General features: G+C 39.6%; 1 protein-coding gene across 4 annotated transcripts in view; it reads right to left on the bottom strand.

The window, feature by feature from the left end:
* The window catches only part of ASPSCR1 (ASPSCR1 tether for SLC2A4, UBX domain containing), a 134,631-nt gene that overhangs the window by 103,911 nt on the left and 4,409 nt on the right, over nt 1-26,311 (bottom strand). For all 4 annotated transcript variants that reach the window (XM_044000595.1, XM_044000598.1, XM_044000596.1 and 1 more), the window contains exons 3-4: nt 25,049-25,163; nt 10,596-10,696 (exon numbers count right to left, since the gene is read on the bottom strand). In XM_044000595.1, coding sequence (XP_043856530.1) covers nt 10,596-10,696; nt 25,049-25,163 — 216 coding nt within the window. The remainder of the gene's footprint in view (nt 1-10,595; nt 10,697-25,048; nt 25,164-26,311) is intronic.

The raw sequence follows: 26,311 nt of genomic DNA on the forward strand, positions 1-26,311 counted from the left end.
ACAAGATCCACTAGCAAAGCCCAAAAAATCTATTCTTTCAGTGCAGGTTAAATGCCTGTTACTGTTTGTTTTTGAAGATGCTAGCTTTTTTAACTAAGCAGTTCATTATATTACATATGTCTATCCATCCCACTTCCATAAAATATACAGTTCCTGGCAATCAGGCTCATTAAGTCAGGGTAAGGTATGGTATTTGAAGCTCTTTTGTGTTCTTGGGCCTTCTGTTTTGGTTTAACAGAGCTGGGGCTGGGACACACAAAATTTCAGCCAAGTTAAACCAAAGGCCAGAGCCACTCCCTACACCAAAACAAAGAAACTGAAAAAGGTGCAACTTCCAAGACCTAAGCCGCTCTTCTCTGCCAACTAAGATGCATCACCAAGAGGAAAGGCAGCATCTCCAAGACGTGGGCTGGAAACTCCTTCAATAAATCAATCAACAAGCATTTATAAAGCACCTACTTTGTGCCAGGCACTTTGTTAGGCACTGGGAATACAAGTATAAAAATATCAAATAATCCCTCCTCAAAAGGAGTATACATTTTGATGTGGGAGACAAGTACATATATACTGAATATAAAGACAATACAAAGTATTGTACGAAGTACTTAGGGGAGAGAGGGTACTACAGGGTAATTAGTAAGAGCTTCACATAGAAGGTAGTATTCAATCTGTATCTTACAGGAAAAGCAGCATTTTTTAAGGAAGAGGTGAGGAGAGTGTGAATTCTAGGCACAGGGAATAGCTCAGAACCAGGAGATGGGGCAGGTCAACTTGGCTGGAATCAAAGAGTAGAAGAAGAGGAATCATGTAAAAGGAAGTGGCAAAAAAGAGGTTGGGGTCAAGCTCTCTGGGGCTCCAGCCAGATTGGGAAAGCTAAATGGAGGACTTTCTATTTTATCCTAGCAGCAAGAAAGAATCAACAGAATGTACTGAACAGAAGAATGACATGGTCGGATTCATACTCAGGAAAATTACTTTGGCAGCTGTGTAGAGGATGAACAAGTAGGGAGAAACTTCAGGTACAGGGATGCTGCATAGGAAGCCATCAAAATAGCCTAGGTGAAGACTGATGAGGGACTAAACCAAGTAGAAAGAAAGGGACAAAGGAGAGAGATGCTGTGAAGAGAGAAAAGAAAGACTTGGCAATTCTTCCATGCAGCCAAACTGGCCTTTGCTGTATCACACACCAGTGCATCCCCTGTGTCAGAGAGTCTATCTTCCCTTAAAACAGAGATCAAGCATCATCTTCTACATAAAGCCTTTTCAGATTGCCTCAAGCACTGGTGCTCTCCCTCCCAAGCTATCTTGCATTTAACTACTTTGCATATATTTCTTCTTCTTTTTTTTTTTTTTGCAATTAGGGTTAAGTGACTTGCCCAGGGTCACACAGCTAGTTAGTATCAAGTTTCTGAGGCCACACTTGAACTCAGGTCCTCCAGGGCTAGTGCTTTATATCCATTGTGTGACCTAGCTGCCCCATACTTTGCATACATTTGTAATTACTCACTTGATATTGATACTGCATACACACATTTATACATGTATTTATTGTCTTCTTTCCTCATTAAAATGTAAACTATCCAGCAAGACTCTTTCAGTCTTTATGCTGAGGACAACACCTGGCTTAGAGTCTGGCAGACAGTAAGCACTTAATAAACTGCTGAACGACTGAGGGGGCATGAGGAGTCAAAAATAACTCCAAGGTTATAAACCTGAGAAAAGCCCAGAAGAATGGTGGTGCCTTCAACAGAAATAGGAAAACTGAGAAAAGGGGTGTGATTAGGGGAAAGACAATGAAATCTGTTTTGGACTTGGTGAGTTTCTGATATCCCTGGAACATCTAGTTTAAATTAGGGCTCAGGAGAGATTGGGGCTCATGTAGGATATCTTTGAGTTATCTGCAGAGAAATAATAATTAAACCCATGGGAGCTAATGACATCACCAAGAGAGAGCTCAGAAAGAAAAAAAAAAGGCCCAGGACAGATCCTAGGGTTGAGGATGAATGATGAGTATGCAGACTGAGAAAGAACAGTAGGTAGAGAACCAGGAAAAACCAGTGTTATAAAAAAAGAGGAGAAAAGGGTGGTCAGGAGTGTCAAATGTAACAAAAAAGTCAAGAACAACAAAGTGAGAAAAGACCATCAGATTTATAACTGAAACAAACTGTGGTTTATTTGTGAAGTATTATCATTCTATAAGAAACAAATATGATGAATACAAAGAAAACATGGAAAGACAACATAAATTGGATGCAGAGAGAATTAAACAAGGCCAAGAACATGGTATAAAATAACTACAACAATGAAAATGGAAAGAAAAAACACCACAAAACAAAAAGAGAATATTGCAAAATTACAAAGAAAACAAGCATAGTTCCCAAGTAGAGATAAAAGAAGACCTCTCCAAATCTCCCAATCTTTTGCAGAGGAGAGAGATCCACAGGTGTGCAAACTGAATATCATTTCAGATAAATTCTTTCAAAGCACTGATTTCAGATTTTTTTCACAATTTTTTTTTTGCAGGGCAATGAGGGTTAAGTGACTTGCCCATGGTCACATAGCTAGTAAGTGTCAAGTGTCTGAGGCCAGATTTGAACTCAGGTCCTCCTGAATCCAGGGCCAGTGCTCTATCCACTGAGCCACCTACCTGCCCCCACTCAGATTTTTTTCAATGTATTAATCAGTTTTACGAATCTCTTTTTCTCTTCCACCTTTTTTGCTACTTAAAAAAAGTAATATGGAATAACTATCTGGGAAGGGGAAACTGAAAAGATACAAGGAAAAATTCAGGTATTAAAAATAAATGGGGGGGCAGCTAGGTGGCGCAGTGGATAAAGCACTGGCCCTGGAGTCAGGAGGACCTGAGTTCAAATCTAGCCTCAGACACTTGACACTTACTAGCTGTGTAACCCTAGGCAAGTCACTTAACCCTCATTGCCCCGCAAAAAAACCCACAAAACAACAAAAAAATAAATGGTATCAAAAAAAAAACTTTTAAGAGGTCGTAGATAATTTTGGAGAGAACAGTTTTAGTTTTAATTTTTTTCTTTTTTTTCTTATTTTTTTTGAGAGCAGTTTTAGTTTAATGATAAGGTTGGAAGTGAGAAGAGAGAAAGTAGAATAAATACTGATGGAATTTTCCAGGAGTTTGGCTTATAAAAAGCAGAAAGATATAGGAAGTTCAGTCAGTCAACTAGCATTTACTGAGCGCATATTGTGTGCCGGGCACTGTGCTTAGCTGAGGTGTGCTATGCTGAAGGTATATAAAGTCCTTACAACCAAGAAACTATAGTCTAATTAGGGAGAGAACATGCAAATAACTGTGTACAAACAAGATCTATACCATGTAAATTGGAGGTGATCTCAGAAGGAAGGCATTACGTAAGGTTAAGGACTAAGACTTCTTGCAGAAAGTGGGACTTTAGAGGAGATCTGAGAGAAGCCAGAGAAACTAAAAGACAAAGAAAAGGAGGTGAAAGTAGCATGAGAAACAGCTAGTGAAAAAGCTAGGTATCAGAAAAGCTTCACATGAAGAAGAGCCAAGCAGAGAAAAACCTATTAGATAGGTATGAGTTGAAGATTAGAGAAAGGGTATGAGTAGGCGAACAATCTGCTCAAGAAAACAGAAGGAATTAAGGACACATGTATAGGGATTACACTTGGGAGAAGGGGCCCCTCATATTCAGAGACAGGAGTAAAGCAGGAGAGAATAGGGGATGATGCCATGTGATTTTGATATAAAGAGGAGAGAACAGGGAACCCATGGCAGATGGCCTCAAATTTCTCAACAAAGTCCAAAGCTGGGAGGGAGAGGTGAAGGGGAGATGTGGGAGGCTTGTGGGGAGAAGAGAAGGTTTGGGGAGTGAGATAAGAAATAGGAAATGAATTAGAGAGCAAAAGGATTCTTTGCTGCAGCAAATCAGATTAGATAACAAATTTGTTGTATAGCAAGTCACCTCAGCTGTGTGAATTCTTCACCTCTCTTCAGCAGCACATAAGCAGAAAAGTGGAAGCAGCTGGTAGGAGTAATAAAGGGCCACAATTTGACAAGGAATGAATGATGTGTGAAAGAACCAAATGATCTGAGAGTTGATGACATTATGGAAATGAATTAGTTTAACCACAGGATTAAGACTGAGAAAGAAAGAAAGTGAAGTCAGAGCATGAGGAAATAACCTGTGAAAGGACGGAGGGGTAGAAGGATTGAGGCACGGTCGATTTAGAATAGGCTTCGGAAGGCTGAGGCAGAGGGAAAGATTTAATGATTGGAGGTTATGGTTAGAGAAAGGAATGTCAGAGCTTTGGGTCATGGAAGACCATTTGTGGGTAATGGTTAGATCCAGGCTATGACCATCCCTTTTTGTGGTTGAAGTGGAGTGGAGGAGGAGGTCACAGAATTTAAGGGGACAGAGGAATTGGGAGGTTAGGGAATTTGAGGATGCATCAGTATGAATGTCAGAAGTGTCCTAGTCATAGGGTGCTCTGCCTCCCTTAAGTCCAATTCACTTGCAAGTCAAGACATCGCTCTGTTAGTATCATTGGTCCTCTTCTAGATTGAAGGACAAAGAACAACAGTAGTTATAAGGGCAGGAGTTGGGAAGTAAAGGAAATGAGTAAGCCAGCTTCTGACTTCCTTGAGAATGAAGGGAGAATGACTTGGGGAGCTGATAGATAATAGTCTCCATGATTTGAATAAGACTGAAAAATAAAATAAGGTATGGAGACATACCTTACCAACCTATGACTAGGCTTCCAGGTGATGGGCCTTTAATTAGATAAATGAAAAGAAGATACTACAGAGATGACTGTATAGAAAGTAAACTATTCCATGGAATAAAGAATTCTTCTGCTCCAAAAGGGATTAATAAGGTTTTTTTTCAGGAAACCACTAGGTTTAACCTTTCCGAAGAACCCTTCCTCTTTCCACCTGTCACCCCCAAAGACCATGCAGTGAGATACAGTCTAATAAGTCAACATATCCCTCTCACAACTCATCGCTAGAGAGGTGAGAGAAGGGAGACTGCTTTAAGGAGTAAAGCCTAATCAGGACAATAGACAACCATGGTAGACTCTGGAGACAGATGAGCCAAATACTCAACCAACAAATGTACTCAATCTAAGACCTTTGTCCCCTCAGTAGAACCTGACCTATGTCTTAAGAGAATTCTACCTTTTTCATCTCAGCTGGCTGCCATGGTAAAATCGAGTTAAGAAGGCCAGCATAGGGGCAGCTTGGTGGCACAGTGGATAGAGCACCAGCCCCCCCGGAGTCAGGAGTACTTGAGTTCAAATCTGGCCTCAGACACTTAATACTTACTAGCTGTGTGACCCTGGGCAAGTCACTTAACCCCAATTGCCTCACTAAAAAAAAAAAAAGGCCAGGATATACTAGGAATTGAGGTAGAATCCAGGCCCCTGGAAAAGAACAAGGTACAAGTTGAATAAACTGAGACCTTAAAAGTGATTTGTCATTCCTAAGGATAAGGAACATCAGTTGATAAATGGGCCTGCCCTCCTTGTCCCCCCGTCCCAAGATTCAAGAATAACAACAAATATTCTACTTTTCCAATTGAGTAAAATGAATGAGAGGGAAGAAAAAGCCATGTTGCTTACTTGTATGAGATCTACAGACAGATAGTCTATAATCTCTTACTTTCTGTACAAAAAACCATAAAGATTTGGGGGGAAAGGCCAAAAGAATCATATACTGTAAGGCAGTATAGTTTAGCAGAAATGCTAGAGCTGGAGTCAGCAGATGCCTGGGTTCAAACCCAACCTCTGTGTGACCGGGGTAAATCATGACACCTCTCTGAACCTCAGTTTGCCCACTTGTAAAATGAGAATACTTATACCTAACATTGACCACCTCACAGAGCTGGTGTAAGAATGAAATGAGACAATGTTTGGAAAGTGCTTTGCAAGCTCTACAGCACTATACACACGTCCATTATTTATTATTATCAAAGAAGCAGGTAAGCCAAATGAGGATAAAGAAATGCATACTCTACAGTCTGCACAATTCACACCAGCCTCAGCATCTCAACTAGTGCAGTCTTCCAAAGCCACAAAAGAAAGCAGAGAGGAATTATCTTTGGAGCAGAGTTTATTAGTTTGACATTTACAAAAAAATGCCACATTGTTCTTGAATCGACTTCAGACAGATTGCAGCTTCAAGCAGAGGGTGCAGCAAAGGAGAGGCAAATGGAGCGCCTCAACCTCTCTAAGCCTGAGAAAGTTCTGTTAAGTGCAGGCTGCTGTCTAGGTCTGGTCAGGTTCTCCAAGATGGCTGTTGAGTTCAGACCATTATCATCCAAGCAAAGCATACTCTGAGCTGAAAATGTGCTGACTGTCCTTTCCATCAAAACAGCATGACCTCCACTCTTCTAAGAATAAGACAGCACCAGTGAAGAAGGCTCCAGAGGGAGCGCCTTGAATGAAACGAGGCATGGAGACTAGTAAACAGAACTCATCTCTGTGGGTCCCTGCGACTCAAACACCTGTTTTTTAACTAAGTGTCACACTCCAAGTGGGACCAAGAAGCCTGTGTCCAGTGAAGAAGGGAGAAGATTCTGGAGAGCAGGGGCAACAGAAAATGGAGAAAGGCAGATGCCATTCCATGTGCATGTCTAGTCTCACATCTTGCAAACAGGCAGTTTGCCATAGTAGTAAGTCCCATGGTTTTATCCAAGAGTTACCAAAAAGAAGAAAAAGCATGCTGGAAATTGCTTCAAGTAAAGATGGAAGGCAAAGACAATTCTACTGGATCCTTCAGACATTGTGCTGTTTGTGCTTCTGCCAGTAGCACGTAACCTCTGCAAGTCAGTCTTGATTGCAGGAGGTAAAATATAAAGGCTGGAGGGGGCAGCTAGGTGGTGCAGTGGATAAAGCACCGGCCCTGGATTCAGGAGGACCTGAGTTCAAATCCGGCCTCAGACACTTAACACTTACTAGCTGTGTGACCCTGGACAAGTCACTTAACCCCAACTGCCTCACTAAAAACAAAACAAAATGTAAAGGTTAGAGGAATACATCTACTTACCAGGTTAACAGGGAGAATGATGATCTCCTTCAGAGAAATTCTTCAGAGATGTAACAAAGATGGAGAAGGATAAAAAGAAAGCAAGTAGTTCTCACATTGTGTCAGGACAGTGAAAGAATATAAAGCCAAGATGTAAGGAAAGACTCACTGTGCACTTGACCACATAAGACATATACAGTTCTTCCCAGAGTAGGGGGAACTGGGCTATCTCTGGAGGAAACAACTATTTGTGCCCCACAGAAAAAGAAAGGGATCTGTAGGTGACATCAAGTGACTAGAAACAATAGGAGAAGGACGAAGAGATGGATAATGGTAGCTGGTGACTTCTGTTAAGAGGTACTGTTTAACCACCTAGCATAAACTAGAAAATACCTGAATCTGGAACCTGAACAGCCTCCCAAGAACTGTCACTCTAATGAATACTATCCACTTCTAGTTATTCTGGACACATTAAGACCAGAAGAAATAGAGAATACTGCTAAGGATTATTTAGCCCTGGTTTAAAAAACAAAAACACACATAAAAAAACAAAATCAAAAAAACCTTGCCTGGTAAAACTGATACTGACCAACAAGGAGAAACTGATCGACAAACTATAAGCAACAGGAATGTTGGAGGCAAGTGACCCACTTGTCATAGTTTATGAAAGTGACTTCCAATGAGAAAGAATCCAATTCCTCCAGAGCTAGTCCATATATAACTATAATTGTCAGAAGTTTTTCCTTACATCAAGCCTAAATTTTCCACTCCTCAACTTCGCTCAGTTGTTCCTAATTCTGCCCTGTGGGGCCAACAGAATAAATCTAATCCTCTTTCTATGTGACTGCCCTTCAAGCCCTTCAAATACTTGACCATAGCTCCAACATGCCCTCTAAAGGAGAAATCTCTGAAGAGATACAGCTCCCTGCATCATTCACTGAGCCCCTAAAGTTATTAGATCTCCCACCTCTGTGAGATATTTACACTTTTTTGGTAAGTGGGACACTCTAAATAACTCTTAGAAATGTGTTAAGTGAAATAAGTGCTGAGTGCCTAGTGAGGTAATCAAACAAAACACATTTATTAGGCACTTATAAAGTGCCTGGCACTATGCTAAACTCTGGAGATACAGATAAAAGCAAACAGTCTTTTCCCAGGAGAAGCTTAATAGGGGAGACAACATGTAAATGTTTAACTATATGTATAATACGTATGGAATAAATACAAGGCAGCTTAGCAAAGGAAGACCACGAGTAGGTGGGGAGACTGGGCATGGTTTCTTTAGAAAGTGGTGGTCTGACATTCTGGAAAGCAATTTGGAACTATGTCCAAAAGTCAGCAAACTGTGCATACATACTCTCTGACTCAGTGATACCACTACTAGGTACATAACCTAAAGAAATCAAGAAAGAGGAAAAGGACCCATAAGTACAAAAACATTCAGAGTAGCTCTTTTTACAGCCACAAAGAACTGGAAACCAACAGGGTGCCCATCAGTTGGGCTGAATAAAATTAACTGAACAGATTTTGGTTTATGAATGTGATGGAATACTACTGTACTACAAGAAATAATATAGGAGATGGTTTCATAGAAACCTGGGAAGACTTATATGAAAGGCCTGCAGGGTGAAATGAGCAGAACCTAGAGAACAATTTATACAATAATGACATTATGAAGAAAAATAACTCTGAAGGATTTAGGAATCCTGGTAAACACAATAACCAACTATGGTTCCAGAGGACTTACTTTAAAATAGAGAGGTGATGAACAGAGTACAGATTTTTTTTGGCCATGACAAATGCTGAAATTTGTTTTGCTTGACTATACATCTGTTACAGGGGTTTTGTTTTTCTTACTTTCTCAAGGGGAAAAGGGAGTGAGGTGAGAGGGTGCAGAGGTGGACTTTCACTAATTGAAAAATATAAAATTTAATTAACTCCTGGCCTCCAATAGCTACAGCCACACCAGTTCTTGATCTATCTTTTCCCAAAAAAAGCAATGGATCACCTGAGGTCAGAGAAACTGTAGACAAACTCCTCTGGCCTACCCTCATTTCCACCCCAATTATCTTAAAGGACTAAACTAGTGTCAAGTAAGAACAGTCTGATTTCAGAAACTCTTGAAATTTCAGAGAAGGCTTTTTTCCTCTAAATTAGAAATAAAAGGCTTAAAATGTAAATGCCTGTTTGACTTAACTCACTCACACCAAAGTATAAACAGTCAACTTAAAAGTATAAATAACGCCTTTCCAGGCTAAAGAACAAGGGAACATTAGGCATCTGAAGAGGGCTGCCCCAAGACCAAGAATACTAAACACAGACTTCTGATTTCACATGCCTAGGGTTGGCCCTGTTTGCCTGTTTACCTTCAACAAATAAATGCTATAAGGTTTTCTTGTCCTGCCCAACTTGACAGGCTTAGATGAAGCTACACAGCAAAGCACAAGCTTAGCAGGAACATTCCTTCAGAGCCAAATGATGAAGGATAGCACTGTTTCACATAAATACGAAGCTTTAGAGGAAGGAAGGTTTGGTTTGTTTTTTATAAAATATAGCCAACTCTGTTATAAAGTAGGTTCTTTCCCAAAGGGTTTATTAATCAAGGAATTACTGTCTAGCCTTCTCTTCCATTTAAGGATCCCCAAAGTATTAAGTCACTTTCTGGGAGAAAGCCAGCCCAAGCATCTTATTTTCCCCCTCAAGGTCTACTCACTCCTTTTCATGGCCACCACGATCCTTGCAGAGAATTAAAGCTACTTGTTCCTCTCCTTCTCTAGTATCCAAAAGTAAGGGCCACAACTTTGAAAAGGAAGCTTAATGAGAGAATTTATCCCAACCTGTCTATGAAAAAACTGCAAAACCAACATTCTAATCACAAACAAGTGAGTCTCAAAACCAGTTTTCTTAAAAAAGAATCTCAGAGCACTAGAAAAGTCCCAAAAGTCTAACCCAATTCACCTGGAATAAGCCAGTTCTCTTGATTCCCAATCACAGTTCTGGCAATGGCACATACTTAATAGAGAATTCAAAAACTTGTATGAACTGATATATGGTGGAGAGCAGAACCAAGAGAACATTGTGCACAGAGACAGCAATATTGTCTGATGAAGAACTGTCAAAGACTTAACTATTCTCAAACAACACAATGATCCAAGACAATCCCAAAGGACTACTGATGAAACATACTATCCACCTACAAAGAAAGAACTGATATTGACTGAACACAGACTGAAGCATGCTATTTTTCACTTTCTTTCATTTTTTTATTCAAGTTTTTATATACAAAACGACTAACGTGGTAATGTTTTACATAATCATACATGTATAACCTATATCTGACTGTTTATGGCCTCAGGGAGGGAGAAGGGAGGGAAGGAGGGATAAAAATTGGAACTCAAAACTATAAAGAAAAAAGTTTATTACTTAAAAAAAAAGAAAATGCTTTTTTAAATTCAAGCATAAATGTTTATCTTCATGACTATTAAATTTCATTTTATCTTAAAAAAAAAAAGAGAGAGAGAATTCAGATCTCTTAACCCCTTAAGAATGCATGCCAAACATTCACATTATTTCTTACCTGGTTTGTATAAAATGAACAAGAATCTCCCAGAGCGTCTGGCGAGAACAAAAAGTATCTTGTAGCCTAGTGCCATCATCCAATTGCAATGCAATCCGAACCTAAGGGAGAGAAGGCACATAAATCAGATCCATAATTAGCAAGGATGACAGCTTTTTTTATCCCCAAACTTTAAGCCAGAAAGAATGGGGCCTGAACCAAACAACCTTATTGCAAAGATACAAAGAAAAAAATGTCATTTGATGACCCTCCTTCAAAACACAATTTGGGATTTATATGAAACACTGGGAATAAAAAGTCTGTTAGTGTTAAGTTTCTTCCCTTCTACCTGAATGACAATTGACTACAGACACAGAAAACAACCAGTCAGGAGGAGTCTAGATTTCTGTCTCATGATTGCAAGCAACAAGTAAGTTCCTACTTCAGAATGGGAGTGCTGGGGAAGGAATGAAATTCCTTTTTCTAAGTCCTACTGATGAAACCCATAAGACTGACCCTACAACTTGGGAAATGGGGGGATAAAGAAAGTCACCCAGATCTCCCAGAGAATTAAAGACAAACAATGAGATGGTCTCTGCCTGTAATGTAATTCCACTCTACTAGGAGTTTAACTACTAATGTTAACTATTAATTCAGAATACACCAGTTCAGAATGCACAATAAATTGGAATATCTTCTCACCAATTTTATGATCAACCTCATTTCATGTTTTCATATTTCCTCATGGGACCAAAGCCTTGCTCAAACAAAACTCCCAAACTTTGAACCACCCCTTTGCTTAGAGGGTTACCTCCACTTCTATTACAGTATCAGGAATACAACTAGCTTAAAAACTACAAAAGTTCCTCCTCCAGATTTTCTATTTCCTGGAAAACTTCATTTCTAATAGGTACCATACTTTAATGCAGCAATTCCCAAATTGTGCTCCATGAAATATAAATAGGAGTTCTATGAGAATTCTCTTTAGCAATATTTTTCTTTCTAAATTGGCCATGAAATCATAAATGTATAAAAATATTTACCACATACAGCAACTTCTAGGTATGAAAACAGCCTTTATTTTCCCCTTTCCTGTCCCCAAATTTCTGAACAAAGGATGAGGTATTACATAGCACTAGTTTTCTCTGAACTAGCATTGATGAGCTTTATTCATATGGCTCAAACCCTAAAGTCTGCTGTAACAAAATAAATTATAATTCAAATAAAAGTATTTGTCTTTTAAAATAAAAACATTGTTCAAACTGGGACTGACTATTCTATCCAAATAATCCAGATTGACTAACTAACAGCCTTAGATCTAAACAGGAGAGATGAGAAATGGGACGCAATTGGGGACAATTTGAAAGTATAACAGAAATCTGGATATGAGGTACTAATGCCCTGGACCAGGCTGCCTGCAGTGGGGAAAAAAGAAAAACTTACCAAAGAGACACTACAAAAGGAACTTGATGTCTAGCTATAGGGAGTAAAGGAGATACAAGTTAAATATGACCTACAAGAGTTTAAGCAGGGGATAGGGAGAGGAAGGGAGTGGAAGGATCAAAATAGTACCACTGGTAGAAACAGAGAAGCTGGGAAGAACAATGAACCTAAGGCTAAAATGATGAGTTCAGTTTTAAACAAAGCAAGTTAATGGCGATGGTGGGCCATTCAGGATGTCCTAAGTGCCTAGAGTTATGATATTGGATCTCAGATAAATGAGCAAGGACTAGAGAAATACATAGAGGTAATAGGTGAAACTGCTGAAGTGGATGAGTTCTTGAAGGAAAAGAATCACAAGGATAAGAAGCAGAGATCTAAGAATTGAACCCTTAAGGACAGCCACAAGAAATTAAGTCATAAAAAGAAAGAACACTTAAAGAAATAGAAGAACCAAAAGAGTACAGTATTCCCTCCCTAAGTCTTTTCTTCCTTAAGCTTTTCCTAGATAGAACCAGTATCCCCTAGCAGAGGTCCCTATAGCATACATAGTCACTCAATCAGTTATAAACATCAGTTTAACCTAAAAGTCCCCTCTTGATGAATCGTGCAGCCTGTTAGAAGCTTCAGTGTTGAGACTTCTGAGTCATGTGAGCAACAAGATGGAGGACTAAACATTTTCTGATACCCACAATCTCTCAAACCTCTCCAAAACAGAAATTATGCACTAAAGATAAAGCAACTTCAGCTGTCTCCATGATGTAAGATACTCAGAACTCCAAAGAGGGTTCAAAAACAAAAACATAAACTGACCCGAACTGACCCTGAGCTCATTCAGCACCTCTTAAGGATCTGACACAAAGAGAAGGGTTTGCAATAAAACCCAGTCCCACACACCTCCATTCCCCCTCCCTTTTTTCCCAGTGCCATGGGGACCATGGCTCCAGATTATGGAGATTTGTTCAGGAAGTGGCAGCCCTTCAGAAGCAAAAGCCTGCTGAGGGACACAACCCCATAGCACCAGCACAGCAGTTCTGCCAGTGGCGAGGCAGATCACTCCTTTGTACCAGCGCTGCAAAGCTATAACATGTCAAGGGAATCTTGTAGCAACAGCACAGAGGGAGTAGAACAGGACCCTAGGACAGAATACCATGGAAGGAAAGGGAGGTAGAACACTCCACTAAGCATGAGCAAAAGAGCACGACACCCAAATGGGACCAGTTCTGACCATCCAAGACACTTGAGACAGAGACCTAAGCTGGTGAAGGGTGAACTTCACAGCATGGTAGGATGCTGAAACACTTTGAGATCTAGTCCCTAAGGAAACTGTCATCAGAGGGGACAGGGTCAGAAAGTGAATGGAGGAAATCAGGGGGGAAAAGATTAAAATTACCAAAGTTCTAAGGAAGAAACAATGAACATAAGGAGATAAATCAACAGAGAAAACATCAACAATAAAATGAAATATGGCCTCTAGAATGTGATGATTAAAAAATGAGAGACATAGCTTCTGGGTAATTTAATCATTTTATTAGTAAGGCCAGCAGGTTATTAATAAAAGGATGGTCATTTGCTGTCTCTCTCTGACCAAAGGCCATCATGGCAGCAGGGCTCACAGCTCATATACCCTTGAAACAGTAGGTGGTTCATCAAACAGCAATCAAAATCTAAGTGGTTAACTTAATTTGGAGGTGATTATGGGCTATACTAGACCACCCCCAGTCTTAGCTATCAATTCAAAGAATGCATACCTTTTTCAATGGGTGGGCAGAGTGACCCCTCTCTGGAGGAGAGGCCTTCCTATCTAGACAAAAAGATCTGTCTCGGGACAGCTGGGTGGCATAGTAGACAAAGCAATGACTCTGGATTCAGGAGGACCTGAGTTAAAATCCAGCCTCATGTGTAATTTAAGATTCTAAATGTGGATTCTAATGTGTTCCCCCAGTTTGGGGGAAACTGACTAAAAATCACTGATAAAACGAGTTTAGGTTTTTAAGGGTTTATTGGAAAATAGAAAGAAAAAGATTGAGAACAGAATTCTAACAGCCTGGCATTCCTATCTTTCCTCAAATTTCCTGTGAAGTCCTCTGCAGCCACCACCATCAAGTCCGGAAGCCAAAAGGGGCAGTGCTCTCTGCGCAGGCTCCCTTTCCTCCTTCCTGTCTCCTCCCAGACCATAGGAGGCTCCTCCAGTTGATTGGCTGGTAGACTTGATAGACAGCACCCATGAGCAAACGTCATTTCCTGACGCCAAGGAAAAGCCACAATGCCTCTGAGGCATTTTCCTCATGGTGGAGCTCTCCACAGCAAGTCTCCAGTAGGTGGTGTCATTCCAATCATTACACTCAGACACTTGACACTTACTAGCTGTGTGACCCTGGGCAAGTCACTTAACCCTCACTGCCCTGGGGGAAAAAAAAAAGATGGACTTTGGGGGGAAAAAATTTAAAAAATAAAAAAGCTGTGTGACCCTGGGCAAGTCACTTAATTCCCATTGCCCTGCCAAAAAAAAAAAAAAAAGGCTTTGGAAGACTGTGGAGGGAGTCAGGACTTTGAAAGAAGGGGGGAGGGGCAGCTAGGTGGCACAGTGGATAGAGCACCGGCCCTGGATTCAGGAGGACCTGAGTTCAAATTTGGCCTCAGATACTTAACAATTACTAGCTGTGTGACCCTGGGCAAGTCACAACCCCAATTGCCTCACCAAAAAAAAAAAAGAAAGAAAGAAAGAAAGAAGGGGGGGAGTACTGAATCTCCCCAAGATATTGGTTATAAATAATCTTTTCTCAAAAGATCTAGTCAACAAGTTTAGGCATCTACCAATAAATACTGCAAAACAAAGAAAAATGACCTAACACTTGATGTGACATGATAGGACTCTATGGAATGTAGAGAGAGCATGTAGAGAGAACCACAACACACTGTTCCTGAGTAATTCAAAAGAGAGAGTGATGTGGGATGGAATTCAGGGTCAAATTGATCGTGAGTCGTCCGAAAAGAATTACAACTCAGTGACTCAGTTTCCCAAATTTTATTGCAATACTGTAGGTGATCACAGGGAGAGAACCAGAATAGTGGAAAGGTATCAAATAAGGAAAGGAAAGACAGTTATATTTATAGTATGGATAAATTGATTATCAGTCTCATTATAATAATCTCTACCTTTGGGAGGTACAGGGAAGGGCTTATCCTACTCATTATAATATTCTCAACCTTGGGGAGGTACAGGGGAGGGCTTATCCTGATTTGGAGTTCCTGGGGTCCTAAGCCAACCCCCGAGGTGGGTACCTTTTTCAGCGGAGGTGTGTTTTGAGGGTTTACACATGATAAGGTGAATCTGGGGACAAATTTGGCCTTTTCTGGGCATGTCTCTTTCTGGTTCCCATAGCTAGTTTCAAAACATCTTCATTTTTCATTTCTAGTCTAAGTCTCTATAGTCTGTCAATTCCTTTATTGTTATAGTTTCAGTTCTTCGTGGCCTTTACCCCTCTGTTCCGTTATGGGCACTGATTTCTGTGGGTAAGAGAACCTAGCATCTTGACTTGTAAGTTATCCATTAACTGGGGTCTAACTCCCTTTTGGAGCTAATATCTGAATCCTAGATTTTTCTGTTAACCCCTTTTTCTCTCCTACATCAAGATGAGAATTATAAAAGCAGAATGGCTTGCACAGCAAAAATAATGGACAGAATAAAAGAACTAGAATCTGCAAAGGCAAATCTCGCCAAAGAAACAAAAGAGAGACCTACAGATATGGAACATAAATATACAGAAGTGAAAGACAATGTAGAAGAAACAAAAAAACAAAACAACATTACATAAACTATGCTAACTATTCAAGCAACACAACAGATCAAGAAGACAAGACACAGAGAAAGAATCTAAGGATCATAGGTCTCTCAGAAGAACACAACAGAAAAACAACAACAACAAAAAACACCTTAACATCATAATGCAGGAAATAACAAGAGAATTTCTGAACACAGAAAATGAAATAACTATTGAAAGAATTCACAGATTACTTCCAGAAAACAAACAAACAAAAAAACCTAAAAACCCAAGGTTGCAAACTCCAAGACACATAGTGGTTAAATTCAACAATTCAATTTAGAAACAAGTTCTGCAAGTAATCATGAGAAAGACCTTCAAATACAAAGAAAGGAAATCCGAATAATGTAACAGTATTCTGTACCCACAAGAACATGTGTTTCAAAGAGCAAAGAAGCTCAGGATGTAGCCCAGGGTGACCTAGCCAGTAAATCTGAGTTTAACTAAACTGGAAAAAATGAATATTCAATATTAAAGAGGTACTTGAAACATTTTTAGAAAGAAGATCAGAATTAAAGAGATTATTTGCTTCCCAAACAACAGAAATGCAAGAGTAAATAAATGCAACAGCTAAGGAATGACAGTAGAGAAACCAGCAAGAGACTTTTCTTTTTGTTTTTTTAAATGTTTTTATTTAAAATTTTGCATTCTAAATTCTATCCTTCCCTCTCTTCTCCTCCCTGCTCCCTGAGGCTGTAAGCAATTAGATATAGGTTCTTTCTAAATGTATACAAGGAGACAGGGTAAAAGTCCAATGGAGGTAACAGTGAAGAGGCAGGCCTAGGGCATTATGGCGACACCTTGCCTACAGTTAAATCAATGTTTTTTTGTGGAACTACATTACAACATGAGAGTACACAAAAGGGGGAGAGGAAAGCAAGAGGGCAGAGAGAAATGCGAGATGTACCAGAGTCAAATCTAACAAAGATGAGAAGGCGATCCCTATGGTCTCAAAAAGAGGAAAGCCTACAGAGGAGAGGGAGAAGAGGGGGAAGGACTGAAAGGAGGGAAAAAAGAAACTGGCCTTGCTTTGGTGGTGAGAGGGAGCAGCACTGATCAACGGTCCTAAGAGAAAAGAGAGGTGTTCTGTGAAGGGAGATGAGGACCCTATGCTGGGTGTGACTAGGGGAATTTGGTGCTTGATAAATCTATTAGTCCTACATCAGACAGAGGGAGCTGGAACTTCTGGGGGCAACAGACACCTGAGGGAATGAAAGAGCATGAATCCAGGGAAAAGCCTTTGAGGCAAATGGGTTAAAAGTTGCAGGGGAGGGTACAGATCAGGGAGGATCTCTCCCAAGAGGCATTATCCCTTTGACACCTGAAATAATTGGCATTGTTCTGGGAATAAGGAACAATGGAAAAGGGGAATCCATGCAAACTCTACACAGAAGCAGCAGAAACTATTTAGGGAGGAGAGTCTGGAAAAGATACCTTGGAATGAATCAGAGAATGAAGGTCAGAGAGGATGTATAATGAAGGGGGGGAGATCTTTTTTTGGAAAGGGGCATCAAAAAAATGAAATTTTTAAAAACTAGTGAACAGAACTAGTAGAAAGGCAAGAGAGGAAGAGTGAATATATTTGAGAGGGATAAAAAGGGGAAGAATTATATAATCAGAGAAAATCAGGAAAGAAAAGAAACTAATATGCAAAACTCCAAAAGAAAAGAGGTAACAAACAAAAGGAGGGGACCAAAAGTAAATGGAAAAAAGCCAGTGCGAACAAGGTCACCTTAAAAAAAAAATGAAGGCAAAGTAACTGAAGGAACATAGTACTAGCAGAAGATGGGAAGGGGGAGATTCTTATTTAAGAAAACACAAATATTAGAGACAGATGGAAAAAAAACAAACCTAACATAACTTTAAACATGAATGGATTAAACAAGCCAATAAAACAAAAAAGAGCAACAGACTGGATAAGAAAACAAAACCCTACAATTTGTTGTTACAAAAAACATTTTAAAAAACCAAAACATACACAAAATTAAACTGAGAGGATATGCCTGGAACAAAGTAAGCACTATATAAATGTTAGCTATTATTAAATAACTGGAGGAATATTCAGTGCTCATAGCTAGGCTATGCCAATCTAATAAAAATTATGATAGTTCAAAAATTAATTTACATTTTAAATACTATGTCAAGCAAATTACCACAAAGGTGAAACTTTTTAGAACTTCACAAAATAATAACAAAATTCATTTAAAAAAACATAAAATCTAGAAAATTAAGGGAAATAATGACAAGAAGGAGGGATAAAGGACTAGTACTTCCAGACCTCAAACTATATTATGAAGCAGCAATCATCAAGACTATCTGATATTGGTTAAAAAATAGAGAGATCAATGAAACAGTCCAGACAAGAAAGTTTACAAAATAATAGAACTCGGGGGCAGCTAGGTGGGGCAGTGGATATAGCACTGGCCCTGGAGTCAGGAGGACCTGAGTTCAAATCCGGCCTCAGATACTTGACACTTACTAGCTGTGTGACCCTAGGCAAGTCACTTAACCCCAACTGCCTCACAAAAAAACCCCAAAAACAATAAAAAACTTTTGGGAGAACTGGAAAGCAGTCTGACAGAAATTAAACTTAAACCAACACCTTACACCATTTTCCATAATATATATAAATGGACATGCAATGTTAATATTAAAGATCATACTTTTAGGGGCAGCTAGGTGGCGCAGTGGATAGAGCACCGGCCCTGGAGTCAGGAGTACCTGAGTTCAAATCCAGCCTCAGACTTTACACATTCTCATATTCTCTTTAATCCAGTGACACTAGCCTCTTTGCTATTCTTTGAATAAGACATCTTATCTCCCAAATCCAGACATTTTTGCTATTTTTCCCTCATATTAAATGTCTTTGCTCCTTTTCTTTCCTGACTGTGCCAGATGGCACAGTGGATAGAGCACCGGCCCTGGAGTCAGGAGTACCTGAGTTCAAATCCAGCCTCAGACACTTGACACCTACTGGCTGTGTGACTCTGGGCAAGTCACTTAACCCCCATTGCCTAAAAAAAAAAAAAAAAAAATCATACTTTTAAAAAATTAGAAGCAAAATAGATCATATACTATCTCAGCTATGGGTAGGAAATATATATATATATATATTGGGGGGGCAGGGCAGTGAGGGTTAAGTGATTTGCCCAGGGTCACACAGCTAGTAAGTGTCAAGTGCCTGAGGTCGGATTTGAACTCAGGTCCTCCTAAATCCAGGGCTGGTGCTTTATCCACGGTGCCACCTAGCTGCCCAGGAGATATATTCTTTTTTTTTTTTTGCGGGGCAGTGGGGGTTAAGTGACTTGCCCAAGGTCACACAGCTAGTAAGTGTCAAGTGTCTGAGGCCGGATTTGAACTCAGTAATTCCTGAATCCAGGGCAGGTGCTTTATCCACTGGGCCACCTAGCCGCCCCCCAGGAGATATATTCTTAACCAAATACTAGATAGAGACAATTACAAAAGATAAAATAGATAACTTTAATTACTCAGAAATTAAAAGCTTCCACACAGACAGAATTATTGCATTTCAGATAAGAGAAGTGGTCAAATGGAGGAAAAAAAACTTTGCATCAAACTTCTCTGATAAGGGTTTGGTATTCAAGACATAAACAAACAAATACATCTAAGAATTATAGTCATTACCCAATAGATAAATGGTCAAAGGATTTCAACAGTTTTCAAAAGAAGAACTGCCATGTATCCACAATCACATGAAAAAATGCTCCAAATCTCTAATAAGAGAAATACAAACCAAAATAACTCTACAGTTTTACCATACCCTGTAAATTGGCAAAAATGATCTAAAAAAGGAAAACAATCAATGTTGGATGGGTTGTGGAACAGTCACACTAATATACTATTGGTGGAGTTGTGAAATGGTTCAAGCATTTTAGAAAGCAAATTAGAATGATACAAATAAAATTACTAAAATGTCTGTTTCCTTTGAACCAGAAATTTCATGACTGGACTTATACTCAAAGGAAGCCACTTGTTAGAAAAAAAGTTGACATATACTATGAAATATTTATAGCAGCACTTTTTGTGATAACTAATAATTGGTTAATGACTAAACAAATTGTAGTACATGGATGTAATGGAATAGTGCTGTAATGGAACTGTGCTGTAAAAAAATGATGTGTGATGAATACCAAGAAGCATGAAAAAATCTATATGAACTGATGCAGAATGAAGCAGAACCAAGAAAACATACACAGCTACTACAACAATGTAAATGGAAAGAACACCACACCAAAAAATCAAAAATAAATGTAACAAAATTATGAAGATCAAGCAGGACTCTAATTAAGATATGAAAGAACATTTTCAACCCACTCCTTAGTGAAGGTGAGAGGTCCACAGGTGCTATACTCTGCAGATGTTTTCACACTTTTTCACTGTATTGGTCAATTGTTCTGATTTTTCCCCTCTCTATAAAATACTAGATGGTTCTCGGGGAGGGGGAGGGGAAAAGGGCAGGATTTTTGGTATAACTATAATGATGTAAGAAACAGAAGATATCAATAAGAATTCGGGCTTTTTTAAGTTTTAAAATAAAAATAAGGAGCAGCTAGGTGGCGCAGTGGATAGAGCACCGGCCCAGGAGTCAGGAGGACCTGAGTTCAAATTCAGCCTCAAACACTTGACACTTACTAGCTCTGTGACCCTGGGGCAAGTTGCTTAACCCTCACTGCCTCACCAAAAAAATAAAATAAAATAAAATAAAAATAAATAAAAATAAAAGCTTCATTAACATGATTGTAATGTATAACCTATATCAGATTGCTTGCTGGCTGTGGGAGGGTGGGAAAAAGGAACTCAAAAACTTACAAAAATGAATGTTGAAAATGATCTTTAATTGGAAAAAATAAAATACTATTTTAAAAAAAGAAATGGAAAGAAAAGCTTCATATTTTTACAAAGAAAACACAATACATACAAGAAAGCATGAAAAAGAGTACCAGACTTGTTTAGTGTTTAGTGGGGAGAACATCATCATAAAGTGATAACAGTGTTACTCCTTCTGCAAGTATTTATTGAGTCCCTACTGCAAGCCAGGCATTGTGTCAGGCACTGTGGAAGATACAAAAAATTAGATGTAATCCCTATCCTCCTAGAGTCTGTGGCCTATTAAGAGAGAGAAAACATACAAAAACAACTTTATGCAAGGTGTAATGAAAAAGTACAATAATTAAGTTACAAAGTGTTATGCTAAATCAACAGCATAAGAGACAAAATGAAAAGAATATGTTATACCTACCATCTTTCCAGATCATACCTTTTACCCTCCTTTCACTCCTCTCCATTAAGGAGTAAGAATACCACACAGTAGAGGGGAGATAGGAGATAAACAGCTCTACTCCAAAACTCTAAAAGGAGAGTCCTATATTATACCAACAGAGTTATCTCCTCCACGAGAATTCAGTGTTTTTCACACTGAAGCCTAATCCCAAAGCAAGCCTTTTATTTTTATTTTATTTTTTTTTGGTGAGGCAATTGGGGTTAAGTGACTTGCCCAAGGTCACACAGCTAGTAAGTGTTAAGTGTCTGAGGCCAGATTTGAACTCAGGTACTCCTGAATCCAGGGCCGGTACTCTATCCACTGCGCCATCTAGCTGCCCCAAAAGCAAGCCTTTTAAAGGTACAAGTTATAATACATATTTCTGTTGTACAGTATTTGACAAGTATATATCCAAGCACCAAAAGTTTTGAAACCAATTCGATCCATACCAAACCTTGTCCAAGGTACCACATCAGCCCTCAATTATGTTTCTTTCCTAGGATGGCCAGACACTAACAGCAAAAGCCAATGAGAATCTGACATAGCAATCCAAAAATCCAATAGCACTCTTGCATAATTATTCAGCAATGTCCCCAAAAGACTCCTATCCAAAGGTCTCTGGCTTGGCTGAAAATATGTCTCTCTTATCCTTTTTAAGAGCCATGGAGAGGGGCAGCTAGGTAAAGCAGTGGATAAAGCACCGGCCCTGGATTCAGGAAGACCGGAGTTCAAATCTGGCCTCAGACACTTGACACTTAGAAGCTGTGTGACCCTGGGCAAGTCACTTAACCCTCACTGCCCCGCAAAACAAACAAATAAATAAATGAGTAAATAAACAGATAAATGAGTAAATAGACAAATAAATAAATCTTTAAAAAAGAAAAAAAAACTTAGAAGAAACCAACTACTTGGAACTAACAGAGATGCCACTCTTGACAACTCTCTTCAACTCAGAAACCATGACTCCAACTTCAAGAGATAGTCACCTGGCTGAAAGGAAGAACCTAATAACCCAATTCAGGCAGGCAAGTGAAAGCCAGGTCTTAACAGTTGGTATAGCTGAATTTTTCTGAGGATCAGAAGACTGAAAACGTACTTCTCTCCACACATACCCAACCCACAAACAAAGAGCACAAGACCACAGAAAAGGGGTCATTTCTCTGGTAATCTAGACGTGCTGAAATCGATGCACACATTAATATGATGACTAAACTTCCAACATAATATATGTCCCTCTCTTAATAGTTTCTACTGCAATTTACTGCTTTTTTCTGTGTGAACCTTAATGAAATTAATTCAAATTTCCTGGAGCTTAAAACCTACAGTGAAGTAAAAAGAACACTGAACTAGGAGTCCAGGGAGGAGATTCTACACCCAGCTCTGCCAATAACTAAGTTCTGTGGCTTTAGGCAAGTCACTTAACTGTATATAATATTCTACCTCCCACCTTTGCACAGATTATCTCCTGTGGCTGGAGTGCTCTCCCTTACCTCCACCTCTAAGCATCCCTACCTTTATAAACTCTTATCTCATCTCTCATTCAATTATACTCCTTGAGGAAAGGGACTATCTTTGTCCTCTTTTTATTAAATGCTCAGTGCTTAGCATAGTACCTAGGACATAGTTAGGAGCTTTAAAAAAGTTTGACTGACTAACCTGTATGAGGCCCTCCCTGATCCTCTCCATTGTCAGTACTCTCCCTACCAACCACAAAATTGGAATTTACTCTATGTACATTTTGTTTCCCCCCTAGTAAAACATAAGCTGGTTGAGGGCAGGAACTGCTTCACTTTTCTATCCTCAGTGCCTAACACTGGGCCCAATACATACCAGGCATCCCATAAAGGTTTGTTTAGTTTAACTGAATTAAGGTCTCTGAGGCCTCATTTTCTACATCTGTAAAATGAGGGAAAGGGACCAGATAGTCTAAGAAGATATTTGAAGTTACTTTTATGATTCTATGGCCAAAAAAAATTTTTTTAATTACCATAAGCATAACTAAGACATTCCACACCTCACATTCTTTTTTTTTTTAAGTGAGGCAATTGGGGTTAAGTGACTTGCCCAGGGTCACACGGCTAGCAAGTGTTAAGTGTCTGAGGCCGGGTTTGAACTCAGGTCCTCCTGAATCCAGGGCTGGTGCTCTATCCACTGTGCCACCTAGCTGCCCCCACCTCACACTCTTAAATGCCAAGACCACACATTTCAGAGAAAGAATCTGAATTTCCATCTCTTCCCCAATCAGAACATTTACTCAGACTTAACCCAAAAGAAAGAACTCTCTCGAATTTGTCTTCTATGTAAAATAAGGCACTTCCTACAACAAAGAGGTTTTCCTCAGGACTCTCCACATCTATGTAACAAAGAGCTGATACACTAACAACATCCTGACTTCAACCTACCTAATTCTCCCATCACCAGTAGCTATCATCCCTTATCTCTCCTCCCCTTCTCAGCTCAAGTCTTCGAAAAAGCTGCCTACTATATAGATCTGCCTCATTTCTCACTTGCTTCTAAACCCTCTGCAATCTGGCTTCTGACTTCATCATTCACCTGAAACTGTTCTCTCCCAAGTTATCAATGATCGCTTCATGACCAAATCTTTTCTTAGCCTTCCTCCTCCTTGACTTCTCTGTAGCATCTGACACTGCTGATCACCTTCTCCTCCACTGGGATGCTCACTCTTCTCTGCATTCTCATGACAGGACTCTCTCCTGGTTTTCCTACCTATTGGATTGCTCCTTTTCTCTATATCACAATCATTAACTGAGGGTGACCCCCAGGACTCTCCTGGGCCCTCTCTGCAGTATCTTACCGAGCGCTCCCACAGCTTCCACTATCCTTTCTATGTCGATGACTCTCAGGTCTATACAACTAGCCTCAGCATCTCTCCTTCATTCCAGTCCAACTGAAATTACCAACTGCCTTCTGGTCATTGTGAACTCAATGTTACACAGGCATCTCCAACTCAACATGCCCAAAACAGAACTTATTCTTTTTACACCTAACCTTCCCCTCATATTTCCTTCCCTGTTATTGCTGAGTACACCACCATCCTTTCAGTCGCTTCACTGTCACATTCTATTCCTCACTCATATTCAGTGCATATACCCAGTCTTCTGTCAGACCTTGTTTTATCTATTTTAACAGCATCCCTCACAGATGTCCCTTTCTCTCTATGCACACAGTCATCACCCAGATTCAAACCCTCATCACCTTGTGCCGGGACTACTACAGTGGCCCACTGGTGGGTCTTGCTGCCTCAAGTCTCTCCCTACTCCATCCTCCCATCAGCTGCCAAAGTGACTCTCCTAATGTGAAGGCCTGATAAAGTACCCCTCACTACTAAATAAACCCCAATTTTACTACCTCCAGTATCAAATATCAACTCCTCCATTTGGTATTTAAATTTCTTAAACTTTACAAACACACACACATACACACACACACACACACACACACACACACACAAAATACATGTGCATGCATACACTTCTCTATGGTCCAACTACACTAACCTACTTGCTTTTCCATATTCTATCTCCCCTCTCCCTGCCTTTCTACCAATTATCCATGTCTGGAATGCTTTCCCTCCTCACCTTCACCTCTTAAATCTCTCTGGCTTCCTTCAAATTTCAGTTTAAATACCATTTTCCTCAGGAAAATTTCCCCCAGCAGCTAGAGCCTTCAGCTCTGAAGTTACCTTCCACCTGCACTGTATATATCTTGTACATACCTAGTTATTTACATGTTGTCTCACCCATTAGAATGAGTTCCTTGAGGGCAGGAACTGAGTTTATCTTCCTTTGTATACCCAGTGCTTAGTACAGTGCCTAATATATAGCAGAATTTAATAAATGCTTTTTGACTGAAAAAAAAAGGGGGGGAGAGAGAGATAGTAATTCCAGTCCCTCCAGAAATACACATACCGTATTTTCAGGTCCCTCCCGACTACGGGAGACTGGCACCATCTCCAGCTTGGCATTGTTAGGAAGATTGGCAAATCTCCACTGAAGGGAAAGATCAAGCACATTCCTCTGAAACCTGCAAAACAAACCAAAGTCCTCACCACAAGCTGATAGTACATTACCCTGAAGCCACCTGTCACACCCAACTCCAGTCAAAATCCATGAATTAAATCCTCCAGAAACAAGGACAGAAGACTAGCAATTTATCTGCCTGTAGATTCCCACTACCGATGACATCTTCAAACTAGACCAAAAGTTAAAGAACCGTAAGTTTAAAGTGGACAAAAGCTAGAGCTGTCAAAGTACAACAAGATATCCAGACTGAAAGCTGAACTTGGCTTTGACATTCCTCCAAATGTGATGGTGTTAATAATGAAAGGACCGATGAAATAGAAATTCATGTCTCTGAGGCATAAAAGGAAGTTTTCAGGGTTTTGAAGGAATGGTCATTGAACAAGGTTCCTTTAGGTGCAGTGAGGGAACAGAGAAAGTGCCAAAGGGCACTGACTTCATTCTCATCAATAAATTATATCTATCATGATTGTCAGTAAGGATGGGGGGGGGGGTCAACTGAAAAATCAAGTTTTCCCAATACATCGTTTTACCTAATGCATTCTCCTCACCTTCCTCTTTCCCCATATCCACACCAAACCTTTTATCCAAGATCCTAACAAAAAAGCAAAGTTAAATAGACTTCTTTTCAGTTCTCCTTCCCATCCTCAGGAGGACATAATTAACAAATGAGAATATGATCAAAAGGCAGACAACAAGGAAGAGTAAAAAAGGGAAACTGACACTATATAAACCAGATAACTTTTCAGTTATCTGAAAGCTGGTTAGCTGTTGAAAACAAACACAAATCAAGTCTTCATGTGCTGAACAGGCACAACAGACCAGATTAAAAACTAGGCTTGAAATTCAGTTAACAAGAGTTCTTGTCTCAGAATCAAAACTAATTTTACTCATGACCCTGGACAAGTTACTTAATATCTCTGTGTCTCTTAGCTTTGCAAAAATTAATTACTAAAGAAATACTATATAATTTAATGATCATTAAAGCCTTCCACCAGACTAAAAGAAGCTGCCAGTCTGGATCAGCAACTAACAAACCATAGCATAGGTTTGGAAATACCCTAATCCTCATGCAAAGAAGGGAATCAGAGAACCCAAGAGTTCAAGGGGATAAAGTTTCTCGGAAGTAAATGAAGGGAATTAAGAGATCTA

The sequence above is a fragment of the Dromiciops gliroides genome, chromosome 4, assembly GCF_019393635.1.
Source record: "Dromiciops gliroides isolate mDroGli1 chromosome 4, mDroGli1.pri, whole genome shotgun sequence".
Taxonomy (NCBI): domain Eukaryota; kingdom Metazoa; phylum Chordata; class Mammalia; order Microbiotheria; family Microbiotheriidae; genus Dromiciops; species Dromiciops gliroides.